The sequence below is a fragment of the Saprolegnia diclina genome (assembly GCF_000281045.1).
Source record: "Saprolegnia diclina VS20 unplaced genomic scaffold supercont1.25, whole genome shotgun sequence".
Lineage (NCBI taxonomy): Eukaryota > Oomycota > Saprolegniomycetes > Saprolegniales > Saprolegniaceae > Saprolegnia > Saprolegnia diclina.
In genome coordinates, this window is record NW_008246092.1 from 325,637 (window position 1) to 348,338 (window position 22,702).

Below are 22,702 nucleotides of genomic sequence, written 5' to 3' on the forward strand. Positions count from 1 at the left end.
AGTGATTTCTTTGGCTTGAACCACTACGGCACGGCGTACGTCGAGCCCTCGGACGCCTACCTCGCCAACGAGCCGTGTGGCCACGAAGGCGTCATCTGGGAGGATGTGGGCACCAAGCAGACCTCGGACGACGCGTGGCTGCGCACGGACATGGGCTGGAACGCCGTGCCGTGGGGCTTCCGCAAGCTGCTCATGTGGATCCAGGCCCGGTACGCGCCGGTGGGTGGCATCATCGTCACTGAGAACGGCTGCGCGGTCGCCGACGACGACCAGGCGGTCGCGGCCAAGGACTACTTCCGCGTCAACTTTTACCGCGGGTACCTCGCCGAGATGCACAAGGCCATCACCGAATTCAACGTCGACGTCCGCGGCTACTATGCGTGGTCGTTCATCGACAACTACGAGTGGGCCTTTGGCTACACGAAGCGGTTCGGTCTCCACTGGGTCAACTACGAGACGATGGAGCGCATGCCAAAGGCATCGGCGATCTGGTTCGGCCACGTCCTCCGCTCCAACTCGCTCGCTCTCGAAGACGAGTACAACGGCAAGTCGCCCGAGGGCAGCGCTGCCGTCGCCGCCGCACCGCTTGCCACGTCGTACTGAGCAACTTGAAGTTGGCAATCGAATCTTGTTTTTTGTATGGTATAGTGTCGCTTAGTGTATTTAGGTTGCCTCGCATTCGCCTTGGTGTTTGTATGCTGAAATCTCGTTGGGCTAAACACACGCAACCAAAACCAGATCTTGTTCAGACGAGTTGCATTCTTGCACCGATGGCCACCCAGCGCAAGAAGAAGGTGCTTGTCTCGGCGTCCAGCCAAGAGCTGCTCGATGGCCTCGTGCGCCACGAAGCGTATATCGCCGACCCGGACGCTGCGCCGACCGCCGATGACGACGACGCCATCGAGCTCATCCAGACGCACATGTCGATGGTCTTTCTCCGCGCCAACGTCGTGTACAAGGTCAAGAAGAACGTCGACTTTGGCTTTGCCGACTTTTCGAGCGTCTTCAAGCGCATGCAGGCGTGCTTGGCCGAGACGCAGCTCAACCAGCGGCTCGCACCCACCGTCTACCTCGGCGTCGTGCCCATCTACAAAGACAAAGACAACATCATTCGCATCAGCACGTACGACCACTGGACCGACGCGCGCGAGAAGGACGCGACGTACTATGCCAACGACGAGTTCGGCGAGGTCGTCGACTGGGCGGTCAAGATGCGGCGGTTGCCCAACGAAAACACATGCTTGCACTTGCTCAAGACGGGCATGCTCACGCCAGCGCTGCTGGACGCGGTGGCCGCCAAGATTGCGCGCTTCCACGTCACGGCGCGCAAGAGCCCGTCGATCGATGCATTTGGGAGCCCGAGTGCGATCGCCGCCAACGTCAACGAGAACTTTGAGCAGACAAAGACCCACGCGCGGGCTGGCTTGGTCGACGCGAGTGTGTACGCCCACGTCAAGCGGCTCTCGGAGACGATGACGGCGGACCTCGATACAATCTTTCGGCAGCGCGTCGAGAACAGGTACATCTCGGACACGCACGGCGACTTGCGCCTCGAGCACGTCTACTTTCTCCCGACCGCTGCGAGTACGCCCGTCTTGTCTTGTCAATGGCTCGTCATGCTCTCGCTTGTATCGTGTAGATGCACCGCTCTCGACAGCCCAAGCTGCGTCGCGCTACGTACCGCCCATCGCAGCATATGCGCTGACGACCTTGGACGTCTCGGCGCTCGACGTCGTCGTCCTCGACTGCATTGAGTTTAACGAGCGGTTCCGGTACAGCGATCCGCTCGCCGACGTTGCGTTCTTCTCGATGGACTTGCTCCGGCTCGGACGCTCCGACCTGGCGCGTGCGTTCAACAGCGCGTACTTAGACGCGTCCAAGCAAGCCTCCAAGGCCAACCACCAGCTGCTTCGCTTCTACACGGCCTACCGCAGCGTCGTGCGCGCCAAAGTCTCGGGCTTCCAGGCGCTCGACTCGCTCATGCACGACACGGCCAAGTCCCGCGCCCGCGCCAAGTGCCACTGGCTCGTGGCGCTCAGTCTCTTGGCGCTGCCGTGCGACCGGCCACTCTTGGTGCTCATTGCGGGCCTCCCTGGCACGGGCAAGTCGTCGATCGCCGAAGCACTCACGCTCACGGACCCGCGCTGGGTCTGGGTGCGCTCGGACGTGGTGCGCAAAGAGCTGGCTGGCGTACCGATATCGGAGAAGACGCCGGGCCACCAAACCGACGACGTCTACTCGGCCGCGTCGACGCAAGCCACGTACACGACCTGCTGGGAGACGGCGCTCGAAGCGCTCAGCCAAGGGCAGCGCGTGCTCGTCGACGCAACGTTCCGCGAACCTGCGTTTCGCACGCTCTTCATCGAGGGCGCCAAGCAGGTCGGCGTCGCCGTTGCCGTCGTCGTCTGCGACTGCAACCGTGAGATCGTCAAGGGCCGCATGGCCAAGCGCGACGAGGAGACGACGCATGTCTCGGACGCGGACTGGACCGTGTTTGAAAAGGTCGAGAAGGTCTGGGCGCCCTTTGATGTGGACGCCAACAGCATCTACAGCCTCTCGGCCGCCGAAGTGTTTTGCGTCAGCACGGACAAGCAAAAGGAGCTCAGCGTGCAGCGCATTCGCGGCTTCTTGCGCAAGCTTGGCGTCGAGTAGTCGTGTTTGATAACTCGACTTCTTGATCATTTTGCTCCTTCCTCGAGTCACATGTCGTCTCTGCTGCCTCAATGATCCTTGGCGGACGCTGACGCTGCTCTGAGTGTCGCCAACCGCCACCCTCGCTCCTTGGCGGTGTCACGGACGTCACGGACAACGACCGTGGACATCGACTGCATGACCAACGGACGTCACAGGCAGCACCAACAGGCTAGTTCGATTCGCGAGCGGTCGACGACCGCTTCAAGAGAGCCCACGAGATCAAGTAGTTACATCGTCTTATGCTACTAGCGCTCCTACTCTCTACATTGTCTACCTACGGTATATACACTCCACCCTACTACAAGAGGGACTTGGCGTTGCTGCGCACGGCCACGATCGCAGACGCCTTGACGTCGATCAAGGTCCGGTCCGCGTCGACGTACGCGAGGCCGCTCTCGGCGACAAACGCGTCGCCGTCGTCGCCTTCCAATCGCAGCATTTCTTTGACGTACGCCAAAGGAATATGCGGCTGGTAGGCCTTGCACATGATGCGCAGCGCTTGCAGCCGCATGTGGTCGACGTACGCGTCCATAATGTAGCCGCTCATCTTGGGCGCGGCCGCGTACAAGTGGAAAAAGAGCGTATAGTTGTTGAGCGCGACGGCTTCGCGCACATCGAGAGCATGGGCGACAGTCTCGTCGTCGCGGTCGGCTGCCTTGATGCACGAGAGGACCTTGGCCATGGCCACGTTGCCAGTGTTGACGTCGGCCTTGGCCTGGAGGCACACGTAGATGCAGTAGAGCACACGGTACGCAAGAAACTCGAGGCCGCAGCCGTCAATGCCCGCATCGTACAGCGCCGACAGCTGCGTCTGGCACTGGTTGAACTCGTTCATGTCGCCTTCTTCGAGCGCAATGCGGGCGTGGGACTCGTACGCGCGGACCGTAAAGGTATTCTTTATGTGCTGCACCTATGCGATGGATGAGATACGAGATTGAACAAGATGGAATACCGTGCAGTCTTGGCGGATCGACTTCATTTGGCTGCACACGTATACGTAGTCGCACTTACCTTTCTTCCACTTTTTCCGCACCATCTCGAGCGCCTTGTGGAGCACGGGCTCGGGGCGCACAGTCGAAGGGTGCGGCGCCTGCGGGACCAAGGGCGATGAGGCCATGGTACATTGGTTGCCGTCTACCGAAGTGAGTCGGAGGTACTCCTTCTCGACGATTTGGCACGTGCCCTTGATGATCATAGCTTCCAAGTCCAATTCGCCGTCGTCATTGAGCACTTGCAATGGCCGGTCTTCGTCCACCTACATGCCATCTGTGAGGAAACCGCGTCGAGAATTATGGTCGTGTACGGTGGGGGCACGGGTCTTGTTGGCGACGAAGCTGTCCTTGAGGAACCGCTGCTGCCGCTTGAGCTTTCGCTTGACGTCGTGGCCATCGGGGTCGTCCCTGCAATGACACAATGGCATGAGTGGTCAAAGCTCGCAATCATTTGGATCGTACATCATCTTGCGCTTGGGCTGCTTCGTAAACTTGTTTGACGTGTCTAGTGGGATGAAACCGGAGGGACGGGGTGGGGGGACAAAGCCCCGGGGTGGCACCATGCCCGGACGGGGCGGCGGCACAAGAGGACGAGGACCCGCATGAAGAGGACGAGGAGGAGGAGGACGCATATGCATAGGACGGGGACCCATATGTCCTGGCGCAGTCATCGTGCTGCCTTGCTGCTCCAGCGGCAATGGCTCCGCGTTCCAGTTCTTGGTCCAGAGCTGGTTTGCCGCCAAAGCGGACGCAATCTTCTCTTTCAGAAGCGCCTGGACGCGCGATTTGTCGACTTCGGTGCGGGCAGAGTTAAAGGCGCGCTCGACGTAAGCCTTCAGCGCTGGCGGCCACTGCGTCGACTCGACACCTGGAGGCGGTGCCTGCACACTTGGTGGCGGCTGCGATGAAAACTTGGACACGGTGGGCGGCGTTCGGTTGTACATCTTGGGCGCTGCATTGGCCACTTCGGTGGCCGGGCCATACCGCACTGCTGGGTTGGGCTGCTGGTTCTCGGCGCGTCCTGTACCCCACTGCCACTGGTTAGACGTAGAGTTCACTTGTTGAGGAGGTGGGTGCGGCGCCTTGTCCCACTTGCTACCCGCGGACGGCTGCTGGGGCGCGACGGGGCGAGGTGGCACCATGGCGCGAGGTGGCCCCGGTGGACGAGGCGGCACAAGCACGCTACCATGCGGTCGAGGCTGGAACGGCGGTCGCGGCGGCGGCGGGTATGGGTACTGAACTTGCTGCGGCGCCTGTTGCTGGTACGCGTACGCCGGAGCCTGCTGCTGGAACGAGAAACCTCGCGGAGGAGGAGGCGGCCGCATGGGCGGCCCGCGCGGGGGCGCGCTGTTACCGTAGAACTGGGCGTAGCCAGCGTACTGCGGCTGGGCCGGCGGCGGATACTGGCTCATTGCTACTACCTGGGTTGGCCAAGAATAACTGAACTCGGGACCAGACGCCAAACCCCTTTAAAAGATGATATTGACATGCATTGCCAAAGGTATTTGGAAGTGGCATTCATGGCGGCATAGTGTGGCACATGCCGATATTATGCCACCAAAATTCGGCGCACAGGATCGAAATCGAGTTTGCGCAGTCATGCAGTGTTTTCCAAGGCAACACACCAGTGCCCTAAAGGAAGCGTGGGCCAGTCCCAACCCCGTTGTTCGTCGTCGTCGCTCGAATGGCCGCTTCTACCACACACTACTAGTTGGCCTCTACGTCAGGATGCCTCCAAATTTGATGCTGCGAGACTCGCGTCAAGGTCATAGTCGTACATGGGGCAACTGGCAATGCGCGGAACCAACCATAAACTGAGTCCAGAGTCCAGACTCAGTTTCCAGGGGTCAACCCATGGTGGTTCAGATTCCGGACCCTGTGGATGAGACCTGAGCACAACTACGGTAAGAGCAGCATCGTCTAATTGAGCTGTCGACCGCGCCTGACAAGATCGATAACGCGTTTCACATGCCTTGTCTATCCCGGCAGCAGAGTGCGTGACCTGGGTCAGCCGGCAACGATTGCTCCTCGTACAACAGCATCGACGCGCGTGCGTGCCAGTCAAACCCACTGGTCAAACCCAAGGGCTTGATCGCGCCATCGACGCGTCCATTCTACGTGCGGCGGCGCAAATCAATGGCTGGCGTGCAGTGCCACCCGACCGTGCTTCGGCTGTCGCCTCGCCATGCGGCTTCTACGGCCATCACGTGACTCACTTGGGTGCGCATTTTGTCACATGCCAAGCGGGCCACCGCAGCCGCAAGCGTTGCGCGTACCGTACCAGCATCCACGACCCCGGTGGTGCGCAAGGCGGCCTGTACTTGCTCTTCTTGCGCACGCCGGTCCATGGACCAACATCCAGCGATTGAAGCCGACGCACGGCGCGTTGCTCCCGGCATGTCGCATGTTTGCCCTTGTCCTTTCTAGTCCCTTGTAATAAAATCACAAAATAAAAGTTCCGATTTCTTGAAGTGGCGCCAGGTGGCGGAGCGTTCACGTGAGTCATGCAGTGAGTTTATTCGCAAAGTTGCCATGGTGTCCGCAGCCGTCGCCTATATCTGCCTCATCGCGACGCTCCTCGCCGTCGCCGCGTACGCCGTGTACATCACGTACCGCGCGCCCGTCAAGAACGTCGCCACGTACATCAGGTACCAGCATCCACCTCGCTACGAAGACCGTCATTATCTCGGCTAGTGCCAAGAAGTCGCAAACGCCGTGGGTCCTTGGCTGGTGTATGTTCTCATCCGGCATGGGCTCGTGGGCACTCTTCTCGTTCCCGGACACGGCAGCGTCCGTCGGCACGTGGGGCCTCATTGGCTACTGGCTCTCGATCGTCCTTGGCTACGCCGTCCTCGCGGTACACTCACACGTCAAGTCCTTGCGCACTCTCTTATCCACGACCATAGATTGCCGGCCCTGCCATCTCGGACATGCTTGGTGATGGTATCACGCTCAGCGACTATGCGGCGCGGGTACACGTCGCCTAAGAGCGCGTCCATATCTCATGACGCGTGGATATTGTAGCGCTTTGGCGTCGTGCAGCAGATGTACGTGGCGCTGATCTCGCTCTTTTACCAGCTCATTTCGATCGCGGCCGAGCTCACGGCCATTGGGACGCTCATGTCGCTGCTCGCGCCCGACACGCACACGCTCGTCTCGGTCGTCCTCGTCGCGGTCATCACGTGCTGCTACACGCTCTTTGGTACACTAAGTCGTCTTGTGCTGTGCTTGACATGGCGGTGCTAGGCGGCATCAAGGCCAGTATCGCGACGGACGCTGTCAAGGGCGGGTTCATCCTCGTGCTCATCATTGTGGTGTGCATCGCCATGTTCACGTCGGTCTCGATCCCGGAAGGCTCGTGGGCCGAGACGGGCGTCGCGGACTTTACGGTGCTGGGCTTTGAGGCTGTGATCACGCTCGTCGTTGCGGTCGTCTCGTCCAACCTCTTCTTGACGGGCTTTTGGCTGCGCACGTACTACGCTCTTCATCGATCCTCTTTGGGTGTTGACGCGCGACATTAGGTTTTCGGCCAAGACGTCCCGGGACTTGCACATCGCGTGCGGCTTTGCGGCGCTCGTCGCGACGCCCTTCATTGTGCTCCTCGGCGTCACCGGCATGGTCGGCCGCATCTTGCACGCGGAAGCGACCGACTCGTTCTTCTTCCAGATCCTCCTCAACATGAACGAGGCGTGGAGCATCGTCGTGCTCATCGTCATTGCGGCGCTGGTCTCGTCGACGGCCGATACGATCCAGACCGGCATGAGCGCCGAGATTCTGACCAACTTCCAGTCGCTCTCGCTCACGCAAGCCCGCGTCATCTCGAGTGCGTCATCCTTTGTACTACTTGTCTTTGATTTCTTATTTTCCTATAGTTCTCATCAACATCCCCGCGATCGCGATTGCTATGACCAACACGAGCGTGCTCCAGCTCTTCTTGATCGCCGACTTGCTCTGCGCGGCGACGGTCGGGCCCATCTTCCTCGGTCTCTGGGAGCGCTGCCACCCGACCGCCGTCATTGTCGGCTGCATCAGCGGTCTCCTCACGGTACACTTGCAAGTTTGCGTTGAAACATTGATACTGATGCCGCGTAGATTTTCGTGTCGGGCTGGGCGCGCGACGGTGTCTTTGTCGACGGCTTTAGCGAGTTTGTCCTCGCCGAGGGTCTCTTTACCGAGCACTCGATGATCCTCTTCCTCGCTGCGCTCATCGTGCCGGTCATCGTGACCGTCGGCCTCTCGCTCGTGCTCAAGCCCGTCCCGCGCAAGGCGCCGTTGCTGCAGTCGCCGACCGATTTTGCCGCGGCCAAGTCGCCCGAGCTCGTCTAAGAAGCGCTCGACTGCGAATACAACCTTGTGTTTTCTGCGTTATCCAAGACTACGAGTACTTGTGCTGCGGCCAGTCCTCCTTGTGGTCGGCCACAAACTGCTCTAAGCTGCGAGGCGCCCGCCCGAGCATGTCGTGCACCGTCGTGCTCGTCTCGGCTTCGTATTGCGCTTCGTAGTAGCGCGAGAGGTTCACGAGCTCCTGGATTTCCTCCGGGCGCTTGCCTATGCGAGAAATTGGAATTCTCCAGCAGGACGAGATAGCTTGGTACCTTGCACCCACATGGCCGTCTGCACAGCCCAGAGAGGAAACTTGGAGTACTTGACGGGCGGCACGAGGTGGCGCGAGAGGGTCGCCGCAACCTCCTGCATCGAGAGGGCCGCGGGGCCTGTCACATGCAGCGTTGTCGACACTGGCGCGTCGACCGAGACGAGGCGGTTGACCACGTCGGCCACGTCGCGTCCGTCGACAAATGCAATGCGCGCCGCTTCGTTGGTCACCGAGAGCGTCCGGCCGCACACCATTTCGTGAAGCTTTCCGTACAGAAACGTGTCCATGAGCGTCGAGGGATGCACGATTGAGAGCGGGATCTGCGTCGCTTCCGCCGCCGACTCGAGCTCAAACCACGCCTTGCCGCTCGGCACCATCGAGTCGGCCGCCGACGTTGCTGTCGACACGAGCACCTACACGAGTTAATGAGCTCTCCAGGATGCGACGTAAGCATTGTACGAGGTGCTCGAGCTTGGCGGCCTTGGCCGCCTTCAGCAGCGTCTGCGTCGCGTCCCACTGCGCCGTATCGATGGCGTCGGGAAGCAAAAGCAGCCCCGTACTACCGAGTCGCTTCATTTGGTCAGCCACAGCGTCAACAGAGGGCTCTGCCAGTGAAAGGCCCACGGGCTTGAACTCGGAGCGGCAGTCGGTGGTCTCGTGCACGTGGCGGATCACGGCTTCGGCGTGGTCGACGCGAGCGGTAACCACCTGCCACTCGCGGCCGAAGGCCGACGTGCTGTTGAGGCCAAGCACCATGCGGCCAAGGGCGCCGGCGGCCGACGTCGGCTTGAGGAGGGAAGCGCCGTGGAGCATGAAGCGCTGCATGGTGGTGGCAGCGTCAAAATCTGAAATGCAACATCTTTCTTGCGGCCAATTCCCACACGAACCAGACGTGAAAAATTCGTGGCATCCGGATACGCACTGCGCAACTGCACCCGACGCTGCGCCACGCGTCCGATTGCTGACCCGATATCGTGGGGTCCACAACGCCCGAAAAGCGTGGGCGCTCACTTGCCGACACGGCGTCGTCGATTACATCGGTTGCTTCAGGTGCCGGTAAGGCTTGCTATTGCAGCTAAAATACACCTGCCGCTGCCAACAGTGCGATGTAAATGTGGGTTTTGGTGGGTTTTCGGATATCCGGATACGAACCGCGACGGTTCGGCGAGCACCGTCGCCATGTCGTTCGGGTCCGCCGCCTACAGCATCGACTACGCCAATGAGATCACAAAGCTGGACCCGCTGCTCTTTCTACCGCAGCGCCTCTCGCTCCGCGTTCAGCCGCAGATGCATGCGCGAGGCATTGTCATCCAGCTCATTGCCCAGCAGTGCACGGTCCTTGCGCTGCTCGTGCACAAGCTGCGTCTAGCAATGCTGCCCGATGCGACAACAAGGATCGGCATCGTTGGTGGTGGCCGTGTTGGCGTCGGGATTTGCGAGGCCCTCGTGGCCGGCGGGTGGCCACCGGCGCTTATTGCGATATCCACGCGGCAGCCTGACGACCCGCGCTGGATGGCGCGGGTCGACGCCGCAGTCGCCCGGTCGCTGCCACCGCCCATGTATAGCAGCATCTCACGCCGTCTGTAGGTACCACGACAATGCGAAACTCGCTCTTGAGAGCGACCTCGTGCTTCTCGCCGTGCCCCCGTCGCAGTTGACCAGTGTTGGGATCCAAGTCAAACATACGCTGGGCCAGCCGGCGTCAACGCGGGTGCTACTCAGTGTCCTCGCAGGCGTCGAGCTCGACAAGGTGCGCGACGCGTTGCATGGTCTCCTGTCCCTCAACAAGTCGCAGGTGACGAAGGTCTGTGCTTGCCCCGTTGCGCTTCATACCCGCGTGCACCCGTCGATCGTGGCGGACGTCGACGTCGCGACGATGGATACTGCGGTTCTCGCCGCAAACCACTATGCGCGTACGTCACCTTTGCAACAGCAAACGTATGGCGGCATTGCTCGCATCCAAATTAGATAACAACTCGGTCGGTCTGCGGGATCTCTGCCTCCGCTTTGAGCAACTTGCATTGCGTCTTGGCGTCGACGAGCGTGTCGCACGCCGCGTCGCCGTCGACCTCGTCCTCGGCCCGTCCAGTCGCCCTCCGTTTGACACTCCGCTTCCATCCAACGCTGTGTGGCACCGGTCCTGGGACGATCTGCTCTCGACGACGCAGCGAGTATGGAGCAGCGCGATCGACCAGGTTGATGTCCCATATCAGGAAGAAAGCGATGTCGCTGCCTTGCCATCGCCGCTGGGACACCTCGTGTAATGCATCGCAATATACAGCGAAATGTGTGGTAGAGGCAACCGGCAAGGCACATATACGAGGGAACACACGATCGAACAACGACAAGGCCGCGCCGCCAGCTGGAGCCGCGTGCCATCTGCGTTCCGCTGCAGTAGAAAATGTGCAAACTCAAGTGTCCGGATAACGGCCCCTCTGCCAGGCGAAAGTGATAAAATGGCCAGCGCAATTCGCACGCCTCGCTGGCCGCCGTCACGCAGGCATACAAACTTCAAGAGATGGCGATCCCAATGGGTGCCTGGGGACGAGGCGGGGTAGGGTGCGCGTACTTATCTCTGCGAATTCCCGGCCGCCACCGGAAAGTGCACCGCCCCCGGTGTGTAATCGGATTTCATTCCGCTTTTCGAGGCTCGGGGCATAGGTTCGGCTTCTGTTCTTCTCTTCTTCGACGTCGCGCTCGCATCCCGCCGTCGTCTTCTTCCATTTTCTTATTGGGAAGATCCAACTCAAGCAGCAGCATGCAGAACCAAGCCGCCGCCTCGCCTGCCCGCTTCGCCCGCCGCCTCCGCGTCGTCACGGAGCCGCGCCGGAGCAACTCGAACAAGATGCTCCGGACGCGGACGCTCTCCGAGATGGTGTTCCTCTCGCCGCGCAACAGCCCGCGCATCACGCCCCGCAACTCGCGCTTCGACATGGACATTGAGGTCAGCTCGACTTTTGCCGAAGGCGACGGTCCCGTGGACCTTCTCCCGATCGGCGCGCCGCACATGGCGTACGCGCCGTCGTCGTCCAGCGACAGCTCGTTTGTCGTCGTCGAAGACGGCGAGTCCCCGGAAGAGCTCTTCAACGCCGACAACCACGACGAGCATGCGGCGATCCTCGAGGACATGGACATGGACCATGACTTTAGCGACCGCATGTCAGTCGACGACGAGGACGTCAACGAGTCGGTCGCCCACGCCGAACAGGACAACCAGGCCGACAACGACAGCGGCGACGAGATCCGTGCTGGCGGCCCCACCAGCGTCTCGGAGGTCGTCGACATTCTTTTCGAGATCCACACGGCGCTCAAGTCGCGTCACCTCGGCCAGCGCACGGCGGCGTCGGCCCTCGCCGCGTCCAACCTCGTGTCGTCGGTGGCTTTTCCCGCCGACCCGGCCATGCCGCGTGACGCGCAAGCAGAGCTCCTTGAGAACCACAAGAAGATGCTTGAGTGCGCGATCTGCCAGGAGGTCTTTACCTCGGCGACCGAAGCCAAGTGCTGCGGTCAGATCTTTTGCAAGCTCTGCATCGAGCGCTGGGTCAGCGACCGCAACTCGTGCCCCATGTGCCGCGACGAGCTCAGCTTTGACCAGCTCTCGCCGTCGCGCTTTGCTCAGCGCATGGCCAACGACGTCATCGTCACGTGCGCCTACTGCTCGGAGACGATGAAGAAGGCCGCGCTCGAAGACCACATGGACGTGTGCACGGAGGCCCCAATGGAGCCGCCGCCGCCGGCCGACGTGGCGTTGCGCCACCAGCTCCTCACGGCCGCGCGCCTCTCGGTGCAGATGATGACGCGCTTCCTCATGACACCGTCGCCCACCCAAGCGCTTGTGATGCAGTGCTACATTCGCACGCGCGGCTCGGGCAACTACGAGCTGTACACGCAAGACACGGACGTGCTCCTCTGCACGGCCGTGCGCCGTCGCCAGCTCGACATGAGCGTGACCTTTTCCATCTACGCGGCCAACGCGGCGCCGGCCGAAGCCAACGCAATCGCTCGCCTCGAGCGCAACTTTGTCGGCTCGCAGTACACGGTGCTCAACACGACCGAAGAGGTCCCGTCCGAGCTCGGCGCCGTGCAGTACGCTGCGACCTTTGGCAAGACGCCGCGCCAGATGCGCGTGGCCCTGCCCCTCGTCCACGAAGCCGGCAACAACGACGACGTGCCAACGTTCGAGGTCGAGCGGTACGTGCCGACGGGCCGTGACGACTCGATGCTGTCGCAGATTGAGCGCCCAGACGCGTCCCGCGCCATCAGCCTCATCAACAAGCCGCCAGTGTGGATCGAGTCGCTGGAGGCCTACTGCCTCGATTTTGGCGGTCGCGTCGCTGCCGCGTCGGTCAAGAACTTCTTGCTCTCGCACCCGGACGACATGGACAAGACGATGATGCTCTTTGGCCGCACGTCGGACCGTCAAGTGTACTCGATGGACTACCGGCACCCGTTCTCGCCTGTGCAAGCGTTTGCGATCGCGCTGAGCTCCATGGACTCGCACCTCGTCACGTTCGACTAGACGACATGCCGATGATCGAGTTGCTGCTATATATTCGGGCTTTCGTTTTGGCTGCTAGTAGAAGGCGCGTGCTATTTTATTTGTGTACAATACATTGCATTTCAGATCTTATTGCTTGCCTTTCACTTGGTTGCACGACCACAGAGTAGAGCTGGAGCCAATCAAGCTTCCAAGGTTGGTGGGCAAGCGCAATCTGGCGCGGGCTTCTTCAAGCAACTGCGCGAGTGTCCAACGCTCTGTCCCCGGCCCATGACGTGGCCGTCTCACGTGACGACAGTTTCGAATGCACCCACGACCTTGCCACACACGCGGGACGCTCGGACACTGACACGGAGTCTCGCACCTTTGTCACGAGAGGAGCATGACCTGAACGCTATAATAGCTTTTGCTGGCACTCATATCAACGGTTGGATTGGGCGTGTAGCCTTGACAGGGAGCGCCTGTCGAGTCGTTCGACGAGCGGACACACAATCCGCCCTCGCGTAACCCGAGCATGGACGTGAATTCGTACTGTACGTTTGTTTCGCCACTCTCGAACCAGACATCATCGTGGCTCGATGCCAGCCCCGCCGATGATGCGAATGACCCAATGCAGCGTCGTCCACCGAGGCGACGGCGTCTTTGAGCTCCTCCACAACAACGGCATTGTGTACCGCGCTGCGCTACGCCGCCAGTCGACGCGGACCGCTGTCGTGCCCATCTGCAATGCCGACGAAAAGCGTGCGGTCGAGGGCCAGCTCCTTGGGTCCGTCGACGGTGCGTCGTACTGCGTCGTGCACGAAGACACACCCATGACGATCATCTACTCGGCGACTTATGGCCGGACGCCGCGGCGCATGCACGTCGTGCTGGGCAACGCCGAGCTCGTCAACAAGCCGCCACGTTGGGTCGAGTCGCTGCAAGCGTTTGGCCTCAACTTTGACGGCCGCGTGCGCGTCGCGTCGGTCAAGAACTTTGTCTTGCTCAGCGGCGGCGCCGACGCCGTCATGGTGTTTGGCCGAACACCAGACCGCAACATATACGTCTTGGACTATGCGCCGCCGCTCACGCCGCTGCTCGCGTTCGCGATTGCCCTCAGCAGCCTCGACGCCAAGTGCGCCGCCGTGAGCTAATCGATGAGTTTGCACTTGAGTGGAAAGTGCAATTTCGATTGCACTGTGTACAGTAATTGGAGGCTCACGACGGCGGTGTGACGAGGGGGCACACACCGTACGAGCCGCCGAGTCCATTGGTCCGTGTCGCTCAGCATGTGTAGAAGCACGTGCGACGCCGCATTAGGCACAAGTCGCGTCAGGTTTTTCTAAACCCGTTCACTGGCATTCCTAAGCGTCTGTGTTGGACACACATTCTGGACACGAACTAGATTTGCACGCCTGGTTCTTCGTGATCCCGCGCCGAGGCGAACCTGGTGCCACGCAGTCCCACAATCGGTCTTGGTCTCTCTCTATTGTACTTGCAACGCGCACGAGCACTGTTCGAGTCTTGCACTGTCTTCCTCCGACACCATGTCGCGTAATACCCTGGTCGTTCTTCCATGTGCGCCGATGCCCCATACAACTGGACAGCTAACGCAGCTCCGATCCAGCCGTGGCACGTCAGTCCGCATCCTGCCACGTCAGCCAGAAAGGGCGCCAGTTCCAATCCCGTTCTTTTCTTTTTATAAGCGACTTGCGTGCGGTGTGGTAATCCAACGCACAATATTTTAAAATACCTTGCATATTGTATCGGATGCCGATTGTTGGTGATTAAATCACTGGAGGGGGCAAGAGGTATTTTATGACTCGGCCTTTGTATGTCACGGTTGCAAAGATTGAAACTCAACAAATCGTGTCCATCACCAACATTTTTCAGTTGGCCGCATCCGCCGCCGCTTCCTCCGTCAAGCAGTACGACGCATGCTGCTCTTCCGTGACGCAATGCTCATGGCCAACCCGCGCTCTAGGATGCCCGCGATACGCTACCGCAAGAGCGCACCGTCCATCTCGTCGGCCAACATGGAAGACGAGGCGAGCCCACCGCCGGCGCCGGGGCGGTTCCGGTCGCGCCTGCGCCTGCCGTTCTCGAACCGCAACAGCGACGCCAAGGCGAAAGAGCGGTCGCCGTCGCCGCCCTCGGACGACAAGGAGGATGCCAAGGCAGACGAGAAGCGCGACGAGAAGGCCAAGTGCACGCCGCCCAAGAACTCGCCAGCGATGGAGTGCCACGTGTGCAAGATCTCGCTGGGCATTCGCCGCCTCAAGCACCACTGCCGCAACTGCGGCAACTCTGTCTGCAATGCCCACAGCCGCAACCAGCTCCCGTTACCCAAGTTTGGCATCCTCCGCACCGTGCGCGTCTGCGACAAGTGCACAAAGGAAGTCCTCCAACAGCGCGCGGGGCTCCGCAAAGGCGCGTCGATTCCGTTTCCGGAGGAGTCGACCGACAAGTCCATTGGCGGCGTTCTCTACTCGTCGCTCGTCGAAGAGCAAGACGACACGATGGATACAATGTTGTACATTGGGTCGCTCAAGATGACGGGCCGGTCGCTCGCGACGCGCAACCTCAACTCGAACATGATGATCTGGAAGGACCGCATGCTCATCGTGACGCCGGCCGAGATGATGTGCTTCAAGCACAGCGACTCTGGCCTTGGCGAAGTCCGGACGACCGTGCACATGACGGACATTCTGCACATTTACATCAACGAGAGCCATCCGCGCATCCTCACGGTGGTCCGCGCCGACGGACGGTATCCCGTCATCGCATCCCTCACTCATTGCTCAGGGCATATGACGTAGCATCTTTCGCATCCGCGCCAAAGACAAGGACCAGTGCCAGGCGATCCACGACGTGCTCCAGAAGACGCACAAGATGTTTCAAGATGCGCTCTACAAACTGCAGCGAGGCGTGCTGCCCGAAGACTTTAGCATCTCTTCGATCACACTCCAGCACACATCGAGCCTCCCGGAAGTGACGATATCGGCCTTCCCGAACCTCCTCGAACCGCTGCACCACGTCGGTCTCTACCCCACCTCGATCGTGCGCCTCTACGTGGCCGGCCCCATGACGTCGGGCGTCGCCGTCTTTACGTACGACATGCTCACCAAGGGCGACATGGTCCTCCAGCAGTGCGAGAACCCGACCGCACGCAGCTGCGACGACGACGAAGCGCTTGAGGTCCATCTCGCGACCGGTACGTAATTTGTCGTACAGTGTCCTCCATTCAACGGTCGACGGTAGACGCGTCGACGGCGGGGGCGACCAATGGCGGGGCGTTGTGGCCCGTGGCGTGCCTCGGGCTCAGCGGCCTCCTCTTTTGCGTCGCGATTCTTGGCTCGGACCGGCTTGTGACGGCCCTGGGGGGCGGGCTCTTGGTCGCAGCCGCGCTCGCCCTCGTGCTGCGCTCCAACTATGACGTGCTCACGTCGCTGCACTTGCTGCTCGCAACGCGCGGCCGGAGTGTGCTCATGGGGCCATCGTGGCGGTCGCTCAACGTGACCAAGGTCCTCCTTACGAGCAAGGACGCGTCATGCGACGACGAGCATGACGCATCCGACATGGACGTGCCGGACGATGACATTTACGGACGGTTCCTCGAAGGCATGTCGGGCAACGTGACTGAGGCGCGTCGACGGTACTTTGCCATGGTCAACTGGCGCAAGGACGAGGACATTGACACGATCTTGGCGCGGCCGCACCCGCAGTTTGACGCGGTACGAGAGCGCGCCAAGGACACGTATGAAGCTGACTCGTAGATCAAAGAATCGCTCGTGCTCTATGTGCACAAGCGCGACAAGATGGGGCGCATGATCCAGATCGAGAAGACGGGCACGATGAAGAAGACGATGCAGATGCTAACGGCGCGGGGCGTCTCGGAGGCCGAGGTGTTGCACCACACGGCGTTCATGCAAGAGTACTATTGGAAGGTCCTCGACAACCGGGCGTACCCGAACGGCATGCAGCTGCGCATCATCGACCTCAAGGGCATCTCCATGGACATTATGAGCTCGGACGTGTTTTCGTTTGTGAAGAAGGTCGGCCTCATTGCTGGCAACTACAACCCCGAGCGCATGTTCAAGGTCTTCATCGTCAACCCGCCACGGTGGTTTGGCATGATCTGGAAGGTCGCGGCGCCCATGGTCAACCCCAAGACGCGCGACAAGGTACTGCGAAGGCTTTCACCACGCGTTAGCTCATGCGAATCCATTAGACCATTGTCGTGTCGGGCGAGGCCGAGATCAAGAAGGCGCTGCTCGAATACGTGGACGCCGACTGCCTGCCCGTCGAGTACGGCGGCAGCTGCGCCTGCGACGGCGGCTGCATGACGCACTCGCCCGAGGAAGTCGAGTTGCACGAATTTGTCACCAAGCTCAACGCCGGCGAGCGCTGCGACGAGCTTCTCGCAGCCCTGCGCGACCGGCCGCACCCGCGCGCCGTCACGCGCATCAGCGTGGTCGACGAGAGCTAGAAACACCCAACTGGCACCCGACCGCACAAACACACCATTATATTCTTATTGGCGAGAAAAATACGATACAAAGACGCCGTGCAATTTAATTCGCGCCAAGTGCAAACTCACCAACGGTGCCGCCTGAGGTCCAGAATCTGAAAACACGCCATTCTGCACCGGCCGCGCCATTTCCCCCACGCGCTGACCTGCAAAAAAAGGCGTCTCACGACCGTACGCAAGTACGAGAGTATGGTGTGCGCGGAGCGAGTGCCCTCTGCGTGTACCCAAATGTATTACGCCCGTGTGTAAGCCCCCGCCACCACGCAGGCAGCACTGTGAGTTCATTTTGCGCGGTGTGAACCGACATGTGCATCGACCGTGTTGGATTCGTATGCCCGGTAGTGAAGCCGAGACGGTTGTCATCTCGGCGCAGACACGCGTACTGTCCGTGCAGCGGGATGGGGCGCGGGATCTCGCCCTGACGAAGTGTCTGAAGCCGTTGAAGTTGGGTGATTTAAATCTCGGCGCGATGACGTTCGCCGAATAAAATTTTGCGAGCGGCGGGAATAAAAATGCGGTTCATAAAATAGAAGACGACCGGAAGGCCGAGAGTGCAAAGCCGAACCGAGCATGTTGGAAGCACGGGAGATGGGGCCGCTGCTGGCGCTCCTCAGCGTACGTCGCGCATGCGTCTTCGCCGTCATCGAACGCTCATGGCCTATGCTCTAGGAAGAGGACAAGTCCGTCGAGGTCGTCGTGTCCATGTTCCTGCGCTCGTTTACGAAGAACGACCATTTCAAGGTCGGCTGCATGGTGTGCCTCATGGTCGCCGACAACGTCTTGACGAGCAACCAACGCGTCGTGGGCTTCTCGATCCTGACCGAAGTCTTCCGCAACGAGACCAACACGAACCCGTTCTTCCCGAGCCTCGTCGAAGCGCTCGAGGCGCCAGTCGGCGACCCGGCCGAGAAGCGCTACTTGATCCACCTCCTTGCGCGCATGAGCGCGCCAGGCAGCGAGCCGAGCAAGAAGAACCTTAACGCCAAGCAGCTACTGCAGCATTTTCGCAACGAAACCAAGGTCGCGTCGCTCAACCTCGACGCCGAGAAGCAGCTGTACTTTGACCGGACGCCACGTGTACCCGAGTGCCTGAGCCAAGGCATCCGCGGCGTGCTCCCGTACTCGGCGCTCGAATTCCAGGAGCATGGGAACTACAACCTCCTTCTTGCGCCCGCCGACATTGCGGCCATGACGCTCGACGACGAGCCGACGCTCACAGCCGACGACCTCAACCTCGAAACGTGCACGCTGCAGAGTGTCAACCCGGTGTTTGTGCGCCCCGCGCCGACGATCCTCGAGCCAGAGATCTCCGAGTACATGTGGCTGGACCCGGACTATTGCCCGACGCTGCTCTGGGACACGGGCATGTACGAAGACGCAGACGTCGACTGTGGGCGCGAGCTGCGGGACCTCATGGCCAAGGCGTTTGTTGGTCCGCTCGTTCCTTCGCAGCAGCAAAAGGTTGGCATCCCCTGAACTGTGCAAGGTCTCACACGATGCGCAGGTGCTGGCCGATTTGGAGGCCGACCCGAAGCTCGTGTACGCGTGCCAGCTGACGCCAGCGCGGCTGCCGGACCTTGTCGAGAACAACCCGATGATTGCGATCGAGTGCTTGCTCAAGCTCATGACGTCCAACCAGATCACCGAGTACCTCTCAGCGCTCGTCAACATGGACATGTCGCTCCACTCGATGGAAGTCGTGAACCGCTTGACGACGGCCGTCGACCTCCCGACCGAGTTTATCCACTTGTACATCTCCAACTGCATCTCGTCGTGCGAGAACATCAAGGACAAGTACATGCAGAACCGCCTCGTGCGCCTCGTGTGCGTCTTTCTGCAGTCGTTGATCCGCAACAAAATCATCAATGTCCAGGTACCCCCCCGTCTTGCACGCCACGTCCTATACGGTGCTTGTAGGATTTAATTATTGAGGTGCAAGCCTTCTGCATCGAGTTTAGCCGGATTCGAGAAGCCGCGGGCCTCTTTCGCCTCTTGAAAACGCTGGAATAAATACACGCAAAATACCACCACGCCACCAGACGCCAATGTATTATTGACTTGAGTTACGCCTCGTGCTTGGTGCGCAAGTAGAGCTCGAGCGCATAGATGCCGTCGGGCGTGAACTCGTCCTTGCGCGACATGATCTCGGCCGCCGACATGATGAGTACTTCCGACACTTCTTCCGGCTGCAGCGTGAGCTCGCCGTCATACGTGCACTCAAACATGCCACCCCACACGTTCGAGTCGCCGTTCTACACGCTGTGTAGGGAGATGTCATGGGACTTTGTTGAAGTAGTACCTTGTACGGGAACGTCGTGACGTACGTCAGCGGCGTGTTGGTGATGCCCATCTCCTCGGCGGCTTCGCGTTCGGCGTTCTCCTCGAAGGACTCGCCAAACTGGACGACGCCGCCCGCCATCGGGTCGAGCAAGCCCGGGCAGTAGTCCTTGATGAGCGTCCGGCGCTGGACGTAAAAGTCCCCGCTACACATTATTTGATGAGCGTGCGCTCGAGCATGTCGTCGCAAGACCGTACGCGGAGTTGCGGATCACAATATACGTGGCGCGGTGCGGCAGGTTGAAGACGCGCTAATGCGAACATGAGCCACGGACGTCGAGCGAGGATACTGACCATGACGGCGCGGTCGGCCTTCCCAATGACGTTGTTGTCGTCGTCGACAATGGCCACCTACACGCCGCGTCCCATGAGCCGCATACGTGGCGTGACGTCGCACCTGCTCCTTGGCCGTCAGCCCATGCAGCTTGTTGTCCATGTTGTCGGCCATCGTATGCGCTTGGTCAAATGGAAAACTGATGGCCTTTCGTCCCAAACATGCGTCAACAAGGGCAATTTGGTGGGAAACCCTGTTTCCCGCCACTTGCCGCCATTTCTCACACGTGGCATTTGGTGTAGTATGACGTGGCACACATCGGCCCAAGGTCATGTCATGGTCGCATGTGATCCAACGACTACGACTACGAGAATGTTGGCGACACTACACTAGGTCTAGTACTATTGTACTAGTCCTGCGCTGCCTAGTAAATCTGCTATTCCAGATTTGCTCGTCAACACAGCTCGCACCGGCGAGTGAGTTTGAGACGGTTCCGCAAAATTGACCGACTAGTTGCCGCCATTCGGTTGAACTTAAAAGAGGATCAACCCGAGCATGACGGCCGAGCCGACAAAGAGGAGCATCTTGGAGAGGAACGCAAATTGGACTTGCTGCTGGAGCTCGGCGGGGGTTAAGGGACCTATACATACGATGCCATTCTGCGGTCCAACGACGCGACATGGACCTGTGTGTGTGTTGGGCATCGTTGCGGTCGCAGCGCTTTGCTGCATCGCGTGAGACCCTGCATGGCGGATAGGAACGTACGAACTGAAGGCCGAAAAGAGACGGAAAGAACCCAATCAAGGGCGAGAATGCGGCTTCTTGCGCATGCGGCGGCAGCGGGTCGGGCTGGAACTAGGAGGTCTGTCGTGTCAGAGAACGTCCGCACGTGGTCTACCATGAAGCGCCGGCGCAGAGACGGCGCAGGGCGCTGGCCACGCGGACGGTTGGGGATATCGTCGGCACCATCGACCGTTCTACGGCAGAGACAAGGTCCGCCGGTGCGAACGCCGCCACGGGTACGGTACCGAGGATCGATCGTGTTGGCGCCACGGCCGTAGACTGGGATCACGTTCTCCTTTGTGACGCCGGCCTTGCACACGGGGCATTCGTTGTGGTTGGCGATCCACTGCGATGGCATGAGCCATGGACATGCAGCGGCGTCGTTGTACCTGGAAGAGGCAGGGCCAGCTACGCCCCAGGATGATGAATGCATGCGGTCGCAGGCGTGGGCGCGTACCAGTAGAGGTGGCCGCAGAGTGTCACCACGGGCTCCTTCACGCGGTCGAGGCAGATATTGCAGTCAAAGTCGGTGGCGGCCACGTCCATACTGTGCTGCTCGCCGCAAGTCGTGGGTGCTGGATATCGTACTGAAACTCAACTCAATTGGACCAATGAGCGCCGCGAATTCTCAGAATAGAAAATTCAGCACCATGGGCACGAGCGCGTCCAAGCAGCTCTACGACGCGGCCGCGTCCAACGACGTCGCCAAGCTCCGGACGCTCGTCAAGGAGGGCGTTGATCTCCACCAGAGCGCTGGCACGGTACGCCTCCTGCGCCGAAGCTTGGGCGCGACGCGACGACTAGGACGGGATCTGTATCCTCCACGTTGCGGCCGAGAAGGGCCACAAAAAAGTCATCACGTATCTCCTGGACAAGGGTATGGCGATCGACCGCAAGACCAGCGTAGGTCATGCATGCATACTACCTCTCTGACAGCATGCGTAGAACGGCCGGTCACCCTTGTACATTGCGGCCAAGCATGGCAACGTTGAAGCCGTCCGCGTCTTGGTCGAGCGCGGGGCCGATATCGAGTCCAATCGAAAGGTTGACATCGCCCACAGGAATAATCTTCTCCAACATGGCAGCTCTAGAACGGACGCACAGCCCTCGTCGTTGCGGCCAAGAAAGGGCATCTCGAGGTCGTGCAATACCTCGCCGGGCGAGAAGCCAACCTCGAGGCCTGCCGAAGGGTACCTCTCCGTGAAAGCGGCAGTCACTCGTTGAACGAATGGGCCGCTAGGATCTTCGCACGCCCTTGTACATGGCTGCGAAGAAGGGTCATGTTGAAGTGGCGCAATTTCTCATCGACAGCCAAGCCAATATGGAAGCCGCGAGCATCGTAGGATCTTTTTAGATGTCGCAAATGCGACCAAGTGGATCTTGCGATAGGATGGCACGACGCCGCTGATCGCAGCCGCTGCCAAAGGCCATGTGGCCATGGTCCACGTCCTTCTCGAGCACGGCGCACAGATCGAAAGCGCACGCAAGGTTGAGCTTCGACTGCGCTTTTTCCTGTGCCAAGAACAGCGATAGGACGCCTGCACCGCGCTGTATGTGGCGGCGCAGCGAGGCCACCTTCGCATCGTCAAGGCGCTTGTCGAACAACATGCGACCCTCGAGGCCCGCGACAACGTGGTACACCTCGCCTCACAACAGTGGCAAGTTCCGTCACGCACATCGACGTAGCTGGGCATCACGCCACTGGCCGTCGCCGCCATTGAAGGCCACCTCGAGGTCGTCAAGTACCTGTTGTCCCACACGCCTGCGTTCGTCTCGAGCAACCAGGTGCTCCAGCGTACAACACATGTACATGGCGTTGACATCTCCTCTTAGGACGGGTCGACGCAAATTGTGAACGCAGCTGCGCTGACGTACTCGGACGTCGCCGACGCGATCGCAGAGCTCGAGCACCCGGACCGCTTCAGCGTCCAGAGTGTCAAGAAGGTCTTTAGCTTCTGATCGCGGATCCTTGGGTGATAGGTGGGTTGTCGTTCTAATATTATTCCGCTTCTGTTCCATT

General features: G+C 60.2%; 13 protein-coding genes across 14 annotated transcripts; 9 read left to right on the plus strand and 4 right to left on the minus strand.

Moving 5' to 3' along the window:
- Window positions 1–150: 150 nt before the first annotated feature.
- Window positions 151–603, plus strand: SDRG_08343 (hypothetical protein; the record flags this gene model as incomplete). The annotated part of the gene is made up of 1 exon (XM_008614224.1): window positions 151–603. One exon carries the CDS (start codon window positions 151–153, stop codon window positions 601–603), a length of 453 nt encoding a protein of 150 aa, XP_008612446.1.
- A 167-nt stretch (window positions 604–770) lies between these two features.
- Window positions 771–2,652, plus strand: SDRG_08344 (hypothetical protein; the record flags this gene model as incomplete). The annotated part of the gene is made up of 2 exons (XM_008614225.1): window positions 771–1,584; window positions 1,640–2,652. The coding sequence occupies 2 exons, from the start codon at window positions 771–773 to the stop codon at window positions 2,650–2,652; spliced, it is 1,827 nt and encodes a 608-aa protein (XP_008612447.1).
- Window positions 2,653–2,901: 249 nt separating this feature from the next.
- On the minus strand, window positions 2,902–5,146 carry SDRG_08345 (hypothetical protein). Its single transcript, XM_008614226.1, has 5 exons — window positions 4,149–5,146; window positions 3,998–4,094; window positions 3,833–3,949; window positions 3,647–3,784; window positions 2,902–3,604 (listed from the first exon to the last, which is right to left on the minus strand). The coding sequence occupies exons 1-5, from the start codon at window positions 5,096–5,098 to the stop codon at window positions 2,993–2,995; spliced, it is 1,914 nt and encodes a 637-aa protein (XP_008612448.1). The 5' UTR covers window positions 5,099–5,146; the 3' UTR covers window positions 2,902–2,992.
- A 1,039-nt stretch (window positions 5,147–6,185) lies between these two features.
- On the plus strand, window positions 6,186–8,061 carry SDRG_08346 (hypothetical protein). The gene is made up of 8 exons (XM_008614227.1): window positions 6,186–6,334; window positions 6,381–6,543; window positions 6,593–6,658; window positions 6,711–6,888; window positions 6,933–7,158; window positions 7,208–7,509; window positions 7,559–7,731; window positions 7,779–8,061. Exons 1-8 carry the CDS (start codon window positions 6,219–6,221, stop codon window positions 8,010–8,012), a joined length of 1,458 nt encoding a protein of 485 aa, XP_008612449.1. The 5' UTR covers window positions 6,186–6,218; the 3' UTR covers window positions 8,013–8,061.
- Window positions 8,020–9,124, minus strand: SDRG_08347 (hypothetical protein). Its single transcript, XM_008614228.1, has 3 exons — window positions 8,740–9,124; window positions 8,282–8,693; window positions 8,020–8,234 (listed from the first exon to the last, which is right to left on the minus strand). Exons 1-3 carry the CDS (start codon window positions 9,103–9,105, stop codon window positions 8,062–8,064), a joined length of 951 nt encoding a protein of 316 aa, XP_008612450.1. The 5' UTR covers window positions 9,106–9,124; the 3' UTR covers window positions 8,020–8,061.
- A 302-nt stretch (window positions 9,125–9,426) lies between these two features.
- Window positions 9,427–10,572, plus strand: SDRG_08348 (hypothetical protein). The gene is made up of 4 exons (XM_008614229.1): window positions 9,427–9,821; window positions 9,868–10,030; window positions 10,076–10,193; window positions 10,249–10,572. The coding sequence occupies exons 1-4, from the start codon at window positions 9,460–9,462 to the stop codon at window positions 10,542–10,544; spliced, it is 939 nt and encodes a 312-aa protein (XP_008612451.1). The 5' UTR covers window positions 9,427–9,459; the 3' UTR covers window positions 10,545–10,572.
- Window positions 10,573–10,915: 343 nt separating this feature from the next.
- On the plus strand, window positions 10,916–12,910 carry SDRG_08349 (hypothetical protein). The gene has a single exon (XM_008614230.1). The coding sequence runs from the start codon at window positions 11,039–11,041 to the stop codon at window positions 12,797–12,799; it is 1,761 nt and encodes a 586-aa protein (XP_008612452.1). The 5' UTR covers window positions 10,916–11,038; the 3' UTR covers window positions 12,800–12,910.
- A 188-nt stretch (window positions 12,911–13,098) lies between these two features.
- On the plus strand, window positions 13,099–14,118 carry SDRG_08350 (hypothetical protein). Its single transcript, XM_008614231.1, has one exon. It carries the CDS (start codon window positions 13,357–13,359, stop codon window positions 13,909–13,911), a length of 555 nt encoding a protein of 184 aa, XP_008612453.1. The 5' UTR covers window positions 13,099–13,356; the 3' UTR covers window positions 13,912–14,118.
- A 500-nt stretch (window positions 14,119–14,618) lies between these two features.
- Window positions 14,619–17,817, plus strand: SDRG_08351. Of its 2 annotated transcripts, XM_008614233.1 has the most exons (6): window positions 14,619–14,685; window positions 14,742–15,527; window positions 15,577–15,971; window positions 16,019–16,491; window positions 16,534–16,941; window positions 16,989–17,817. In XM_008614233.1, the coding sequence occupies exons 2-6, from the start codon at window positions 14,743–14,745 to the stop codon at window positions 17,244–17,246; spliced, it is 2,319 nt and encodes a 772-aa protein (XP_008612455.1). In that variant the 5' UTR covers window positions 14,619–14,685; window position 14,742; the 3' UTR covers window positions 17,247–17,817. The 2 variants fall into 2 exon arrangements, with proteins under 2 accessions (XP_008612455.1, XP_008612454.1); XM_008614232.1 differs by having other exon boundaries at window positions 14,663–15,527; window positions 16,989–17,246.
- Window positions 17,818–17,822: 5 nt separating this feature from the next.
- Window positions 17,823–19,336, plus strand: SDRG_08352 (hypothetical protein). The gene is made up of 4 exons (XM_008614234.1): window positions 17,823–17,903; window positions 17,958–18,749; window positions 18,793–19,161; window positions 19,206–19,336. The coding sequence occupies exons 1-4, from the start codon at window positions 17,859–17,861 to the stop codon at window positions 19,296–19,298; spliced, it is 1,299 nt and encodes a 432-aa protein (XP_008612456.1). The 5' UTR covers window positions 17,823–17,858; the 3' UTR covers window positions 19,299–19,336.
- On the minus strand, window positions 19,300–20,124 carry SDRG_08353 (hypothetical protein). The gene is made up of 5 exons (XM_008614235.1): window positions 20,023–20,124; window positions 19,920–19,976; window positions 19,824–19,876; window positions 19,588–19,771; window positions 19,300–19,540 (listed from the first exon to the last, which is right to left on the minus strand). Exons 1-5 carry the CDS (start codon window positions 20,071–20,073, stop codon window positions 19,352–19,354), a joined length of 534 nt encoding a protein of 177 aa, XP_008612457.1. The 5' UTR covers window positions 20,074–20,124; the 3' UTR covers window positions 19,300–19,351.
- Window positions 20,125–20,432: 308 nt separating this feature from the next.
- SDRG_08354 (hypothetical protein) lies at window positions 20,433–21,228 on the minus strand (the record flags this gene model as incomplete). The annotated part of the gene is made up of 7 exons (XM_008614236.1): window positions 20,433–20,539; window positions 20,585–20,624; window positions 20,665–20,754; window positions 20,798–20,876; window positions 20,928–21,028; window positions 21,072–21,090; window positions 21,140–21,228. 7 exons carry the CDS (start codon window positions 21,226–21,228, stop codon window positions 20,433–20,435), a joined length of 525 nt encoding a protein of 174 aa, XP_008612458.1.
- Window positions 21,229–21,323: 95 nt separating this feature from the next.
- SDRG_08355 (hypothetical protein) lies at window positions 21,324–22,700 on the plus strand. Its single transcript, XM_008614237.1, has 9 exons — window positions 21,324–21,443; window positions 21,487–21,585; window positions 21,628–21,726; window positions 21,774–21,872; window positions 21,923–22,021; window positions 22,072–22,170; window positions 22,216–22,317; window positions 22,369–22,467; window positions 22,516–22,700. The coding sequence occupies exons 1-9, from the start codon at window positions 21,333–21,335 to the stop codon at window positions 22,639–22,641; spliced, it is 933 nt and encodes a 310-aa protein (XP_008612459.1). The 5' UTR covers window positions 21,324–21,332; the 3' UTR covers window positions 22,642–22,700.
- Window positions 22,701–22,702: the final 2 nt, after the last annotated feature.

Excerpts from the sequence above, each read along its gene's own strand:
- SDRG_08347 (XM_008614228.1), bottom strand. The coding sequence starts at position 9,105 with ATGCAGCGCTTCATGCTCCACGGCGCTTCCCTCCTCAAGCCGACGTCG. Across the intron at positions 8,694-8,739 it reads CCGCCAAGCTCGAGCACCTC|GTGCTCGTGTCGACAGCAAC; the intron begins GTACAATGCTTA and ends TAACTCGTGTAG. Across the intron at positions 8,235-8,281 it reads GACGGCCATGTGGGTGCAAG|GCAAGCGCCCGGAGGAAATC; the intron begins GTACCAAGCTAT and ends TTTCTCGCATAG.
- SDRG_08348 (XM_008614229.1), top strand. The coding sequence starts at position 9,460 with ATGTCGTTCGGGTCCGCCGCCTACAGCATCGACTACGCCAATGAGATC. Across the intron at positions 9,822-9,867 it reads GTCGACGCCGCAGTCGCCCG|GTACCACGACAATGCGAAAC; the intron begins GTCGCTGCCACC and ends CGCCGTCTGTAG. Across the intron at positions 10,031-10,075 it reads CAGGCGTCGAGCTCGACAAG|GTGACGAAGGTCTGTGCTTG; the intron begins GTGCGCGACGCG and ends AACAAGTCGCAG.
- SDRG_08353 (XM_008614235.1), bottom strand. The coding sequence starts at position 20,073 with ATGGCCGACAACATGGACAACAAGCTGCATGGGCTGACGGCCAAGGAG. Across the intron at positions 19,977-20,022 it reads GGCTGACGGCCAAGGAGCAG|GTGGCCATTGTCGACGACGA; the intron begins GTGCGACGTCAC and ends CGCGGCGTGTAG. Across the intron at positions 19,772-19,823 it reads ATTGTGATCCGCAACTCCGC|CGGGGACTTTTACGTCCAGC; the intron begins GTACGGTCTTGC and ends AATAATGTGTAG.
- SDRG_08355 (XM_008614237.1), top strand. The coding sequence starts at position 21,333 with ATGGGCACGAGCGCGTCCAAGCAGCTCTACGACGCGGCCGCGTCCAAC. Across the intron at positions 21,444-21,486 it reads TCCACCAGAGCGCTGGCACG|GACGGGATCTGTATCCTCCA; the intron begins GTACGCCTCCTG and ends CGCGACGACTAG. Across the intron at positions 21,586-21,627 it reads CGATCGACCGCAAGACCAGC|AACGGCCGGTCACCCTTGTA; the intron begins GTAGGTCATGCA and ends CAGCATGCGTAG.
- SDRG_08345 (XM_008614226.1), bottom strand. The coding sequence starts at position 5,098 with ATGAGCCAGTATCCGCCGCCGGCCCAGCCGCAGTACGCTGGCTACGCC. Across the intron at positions 3,950-3,997 it reads ACAAGACCCGTGCCCCCACC|GTGGACGAAGACCGGCCATT; the intron begins GTACACGACCAT and ends GATGGCATGTAG. Across the intron at positions 3,605-3,646 it reads CGATCCGCCAAGACTGCACG|GTGCAGCACATAAAGAATAC; the intron begins GTATTCCATCTT and ends TCCATCGCATAG.
- SDRG_08351 (XM_008614232.1), top strand. The coding sequence starts at position 14,695 with ATGCTGCTCTTCCGTGACGCAATGCTCATGGCCAACCCGCGCTCTAGG. Across the intron at positions 16,492-16,533 it reads CGCACCCGCAGTTTGACGCG|ATCAAAGAATCGCTCGTGCT; the intron begins GTACGAGAGCGC and ends GCTGACTCGTAG. Across the intron at positions 16,942-16,988 it reads ACCCCAAGACGCGCGACAAG|ACCATTGTCGTGTCGGGCGA; the intron begins GTACTGCGAAGG and ends CGAATCCATTAG.
- SDRG_08350 (XM_008614231.1), top strand. The coding sequence starts at position 13,357 with ATGCCAGCCCCGCCGATGATGCGAATGACCCAATGCAGCGTCGTCCAC.
- SDRG_08349 (XM_008614230.1), top strand. The coding sequence starts at position 11,039 with ATGCAGAACCAAGCCGCCGCCTCGCCTGCCCGCTTCGCCCGCCGCCTC.
- SDRG_08352 (XM_008614234.1), top strand. The coding sequence starts at position 17,859 with ATGTTGGAAGCACGGGAGATGGGGCCGCTGCTGGCGCTCCTCAGC. Across the intron at positions 17,904-17,957 it reads CGCTGCTGGCGCTCCTCAGC|GAAGAGGACAAGTCCGTCGA; the intron begins GTACGTCGCGCA and ends CCTATGCTCTAG. Across the intron at positions 19,162-19,205 it reads ACAAAATCATCAATGTCCAG|GATTTAATTATTGAGGTGCA; the intron begins GTACCCCCCCGT and ends CGGTGCTTGTAG.
- SDRG_08346 (XM_008614227.1), top strand. The coding sequence starts at position 6,219 with ATGGTGTCCGCAGCCGTCGCCTATATCTGCCTCATCGCGACGCTCCTC. Across the intron at positions 6,544-6,592 it reads TTGGCTACGCCGTCCTCGCG|ATTGCCGGCCCTGCCATCTC; the intron begins GTACACTCACAC and ends CCACGACCATAG. Across the intron at positions 7,159-7,207 it reads ACGGGCTTTTGGCTGCGCAC|GTTTTCGGCCAAGACGTCCC; the intron begins GTACTACGCTCT and ends GCGCGACATTAG.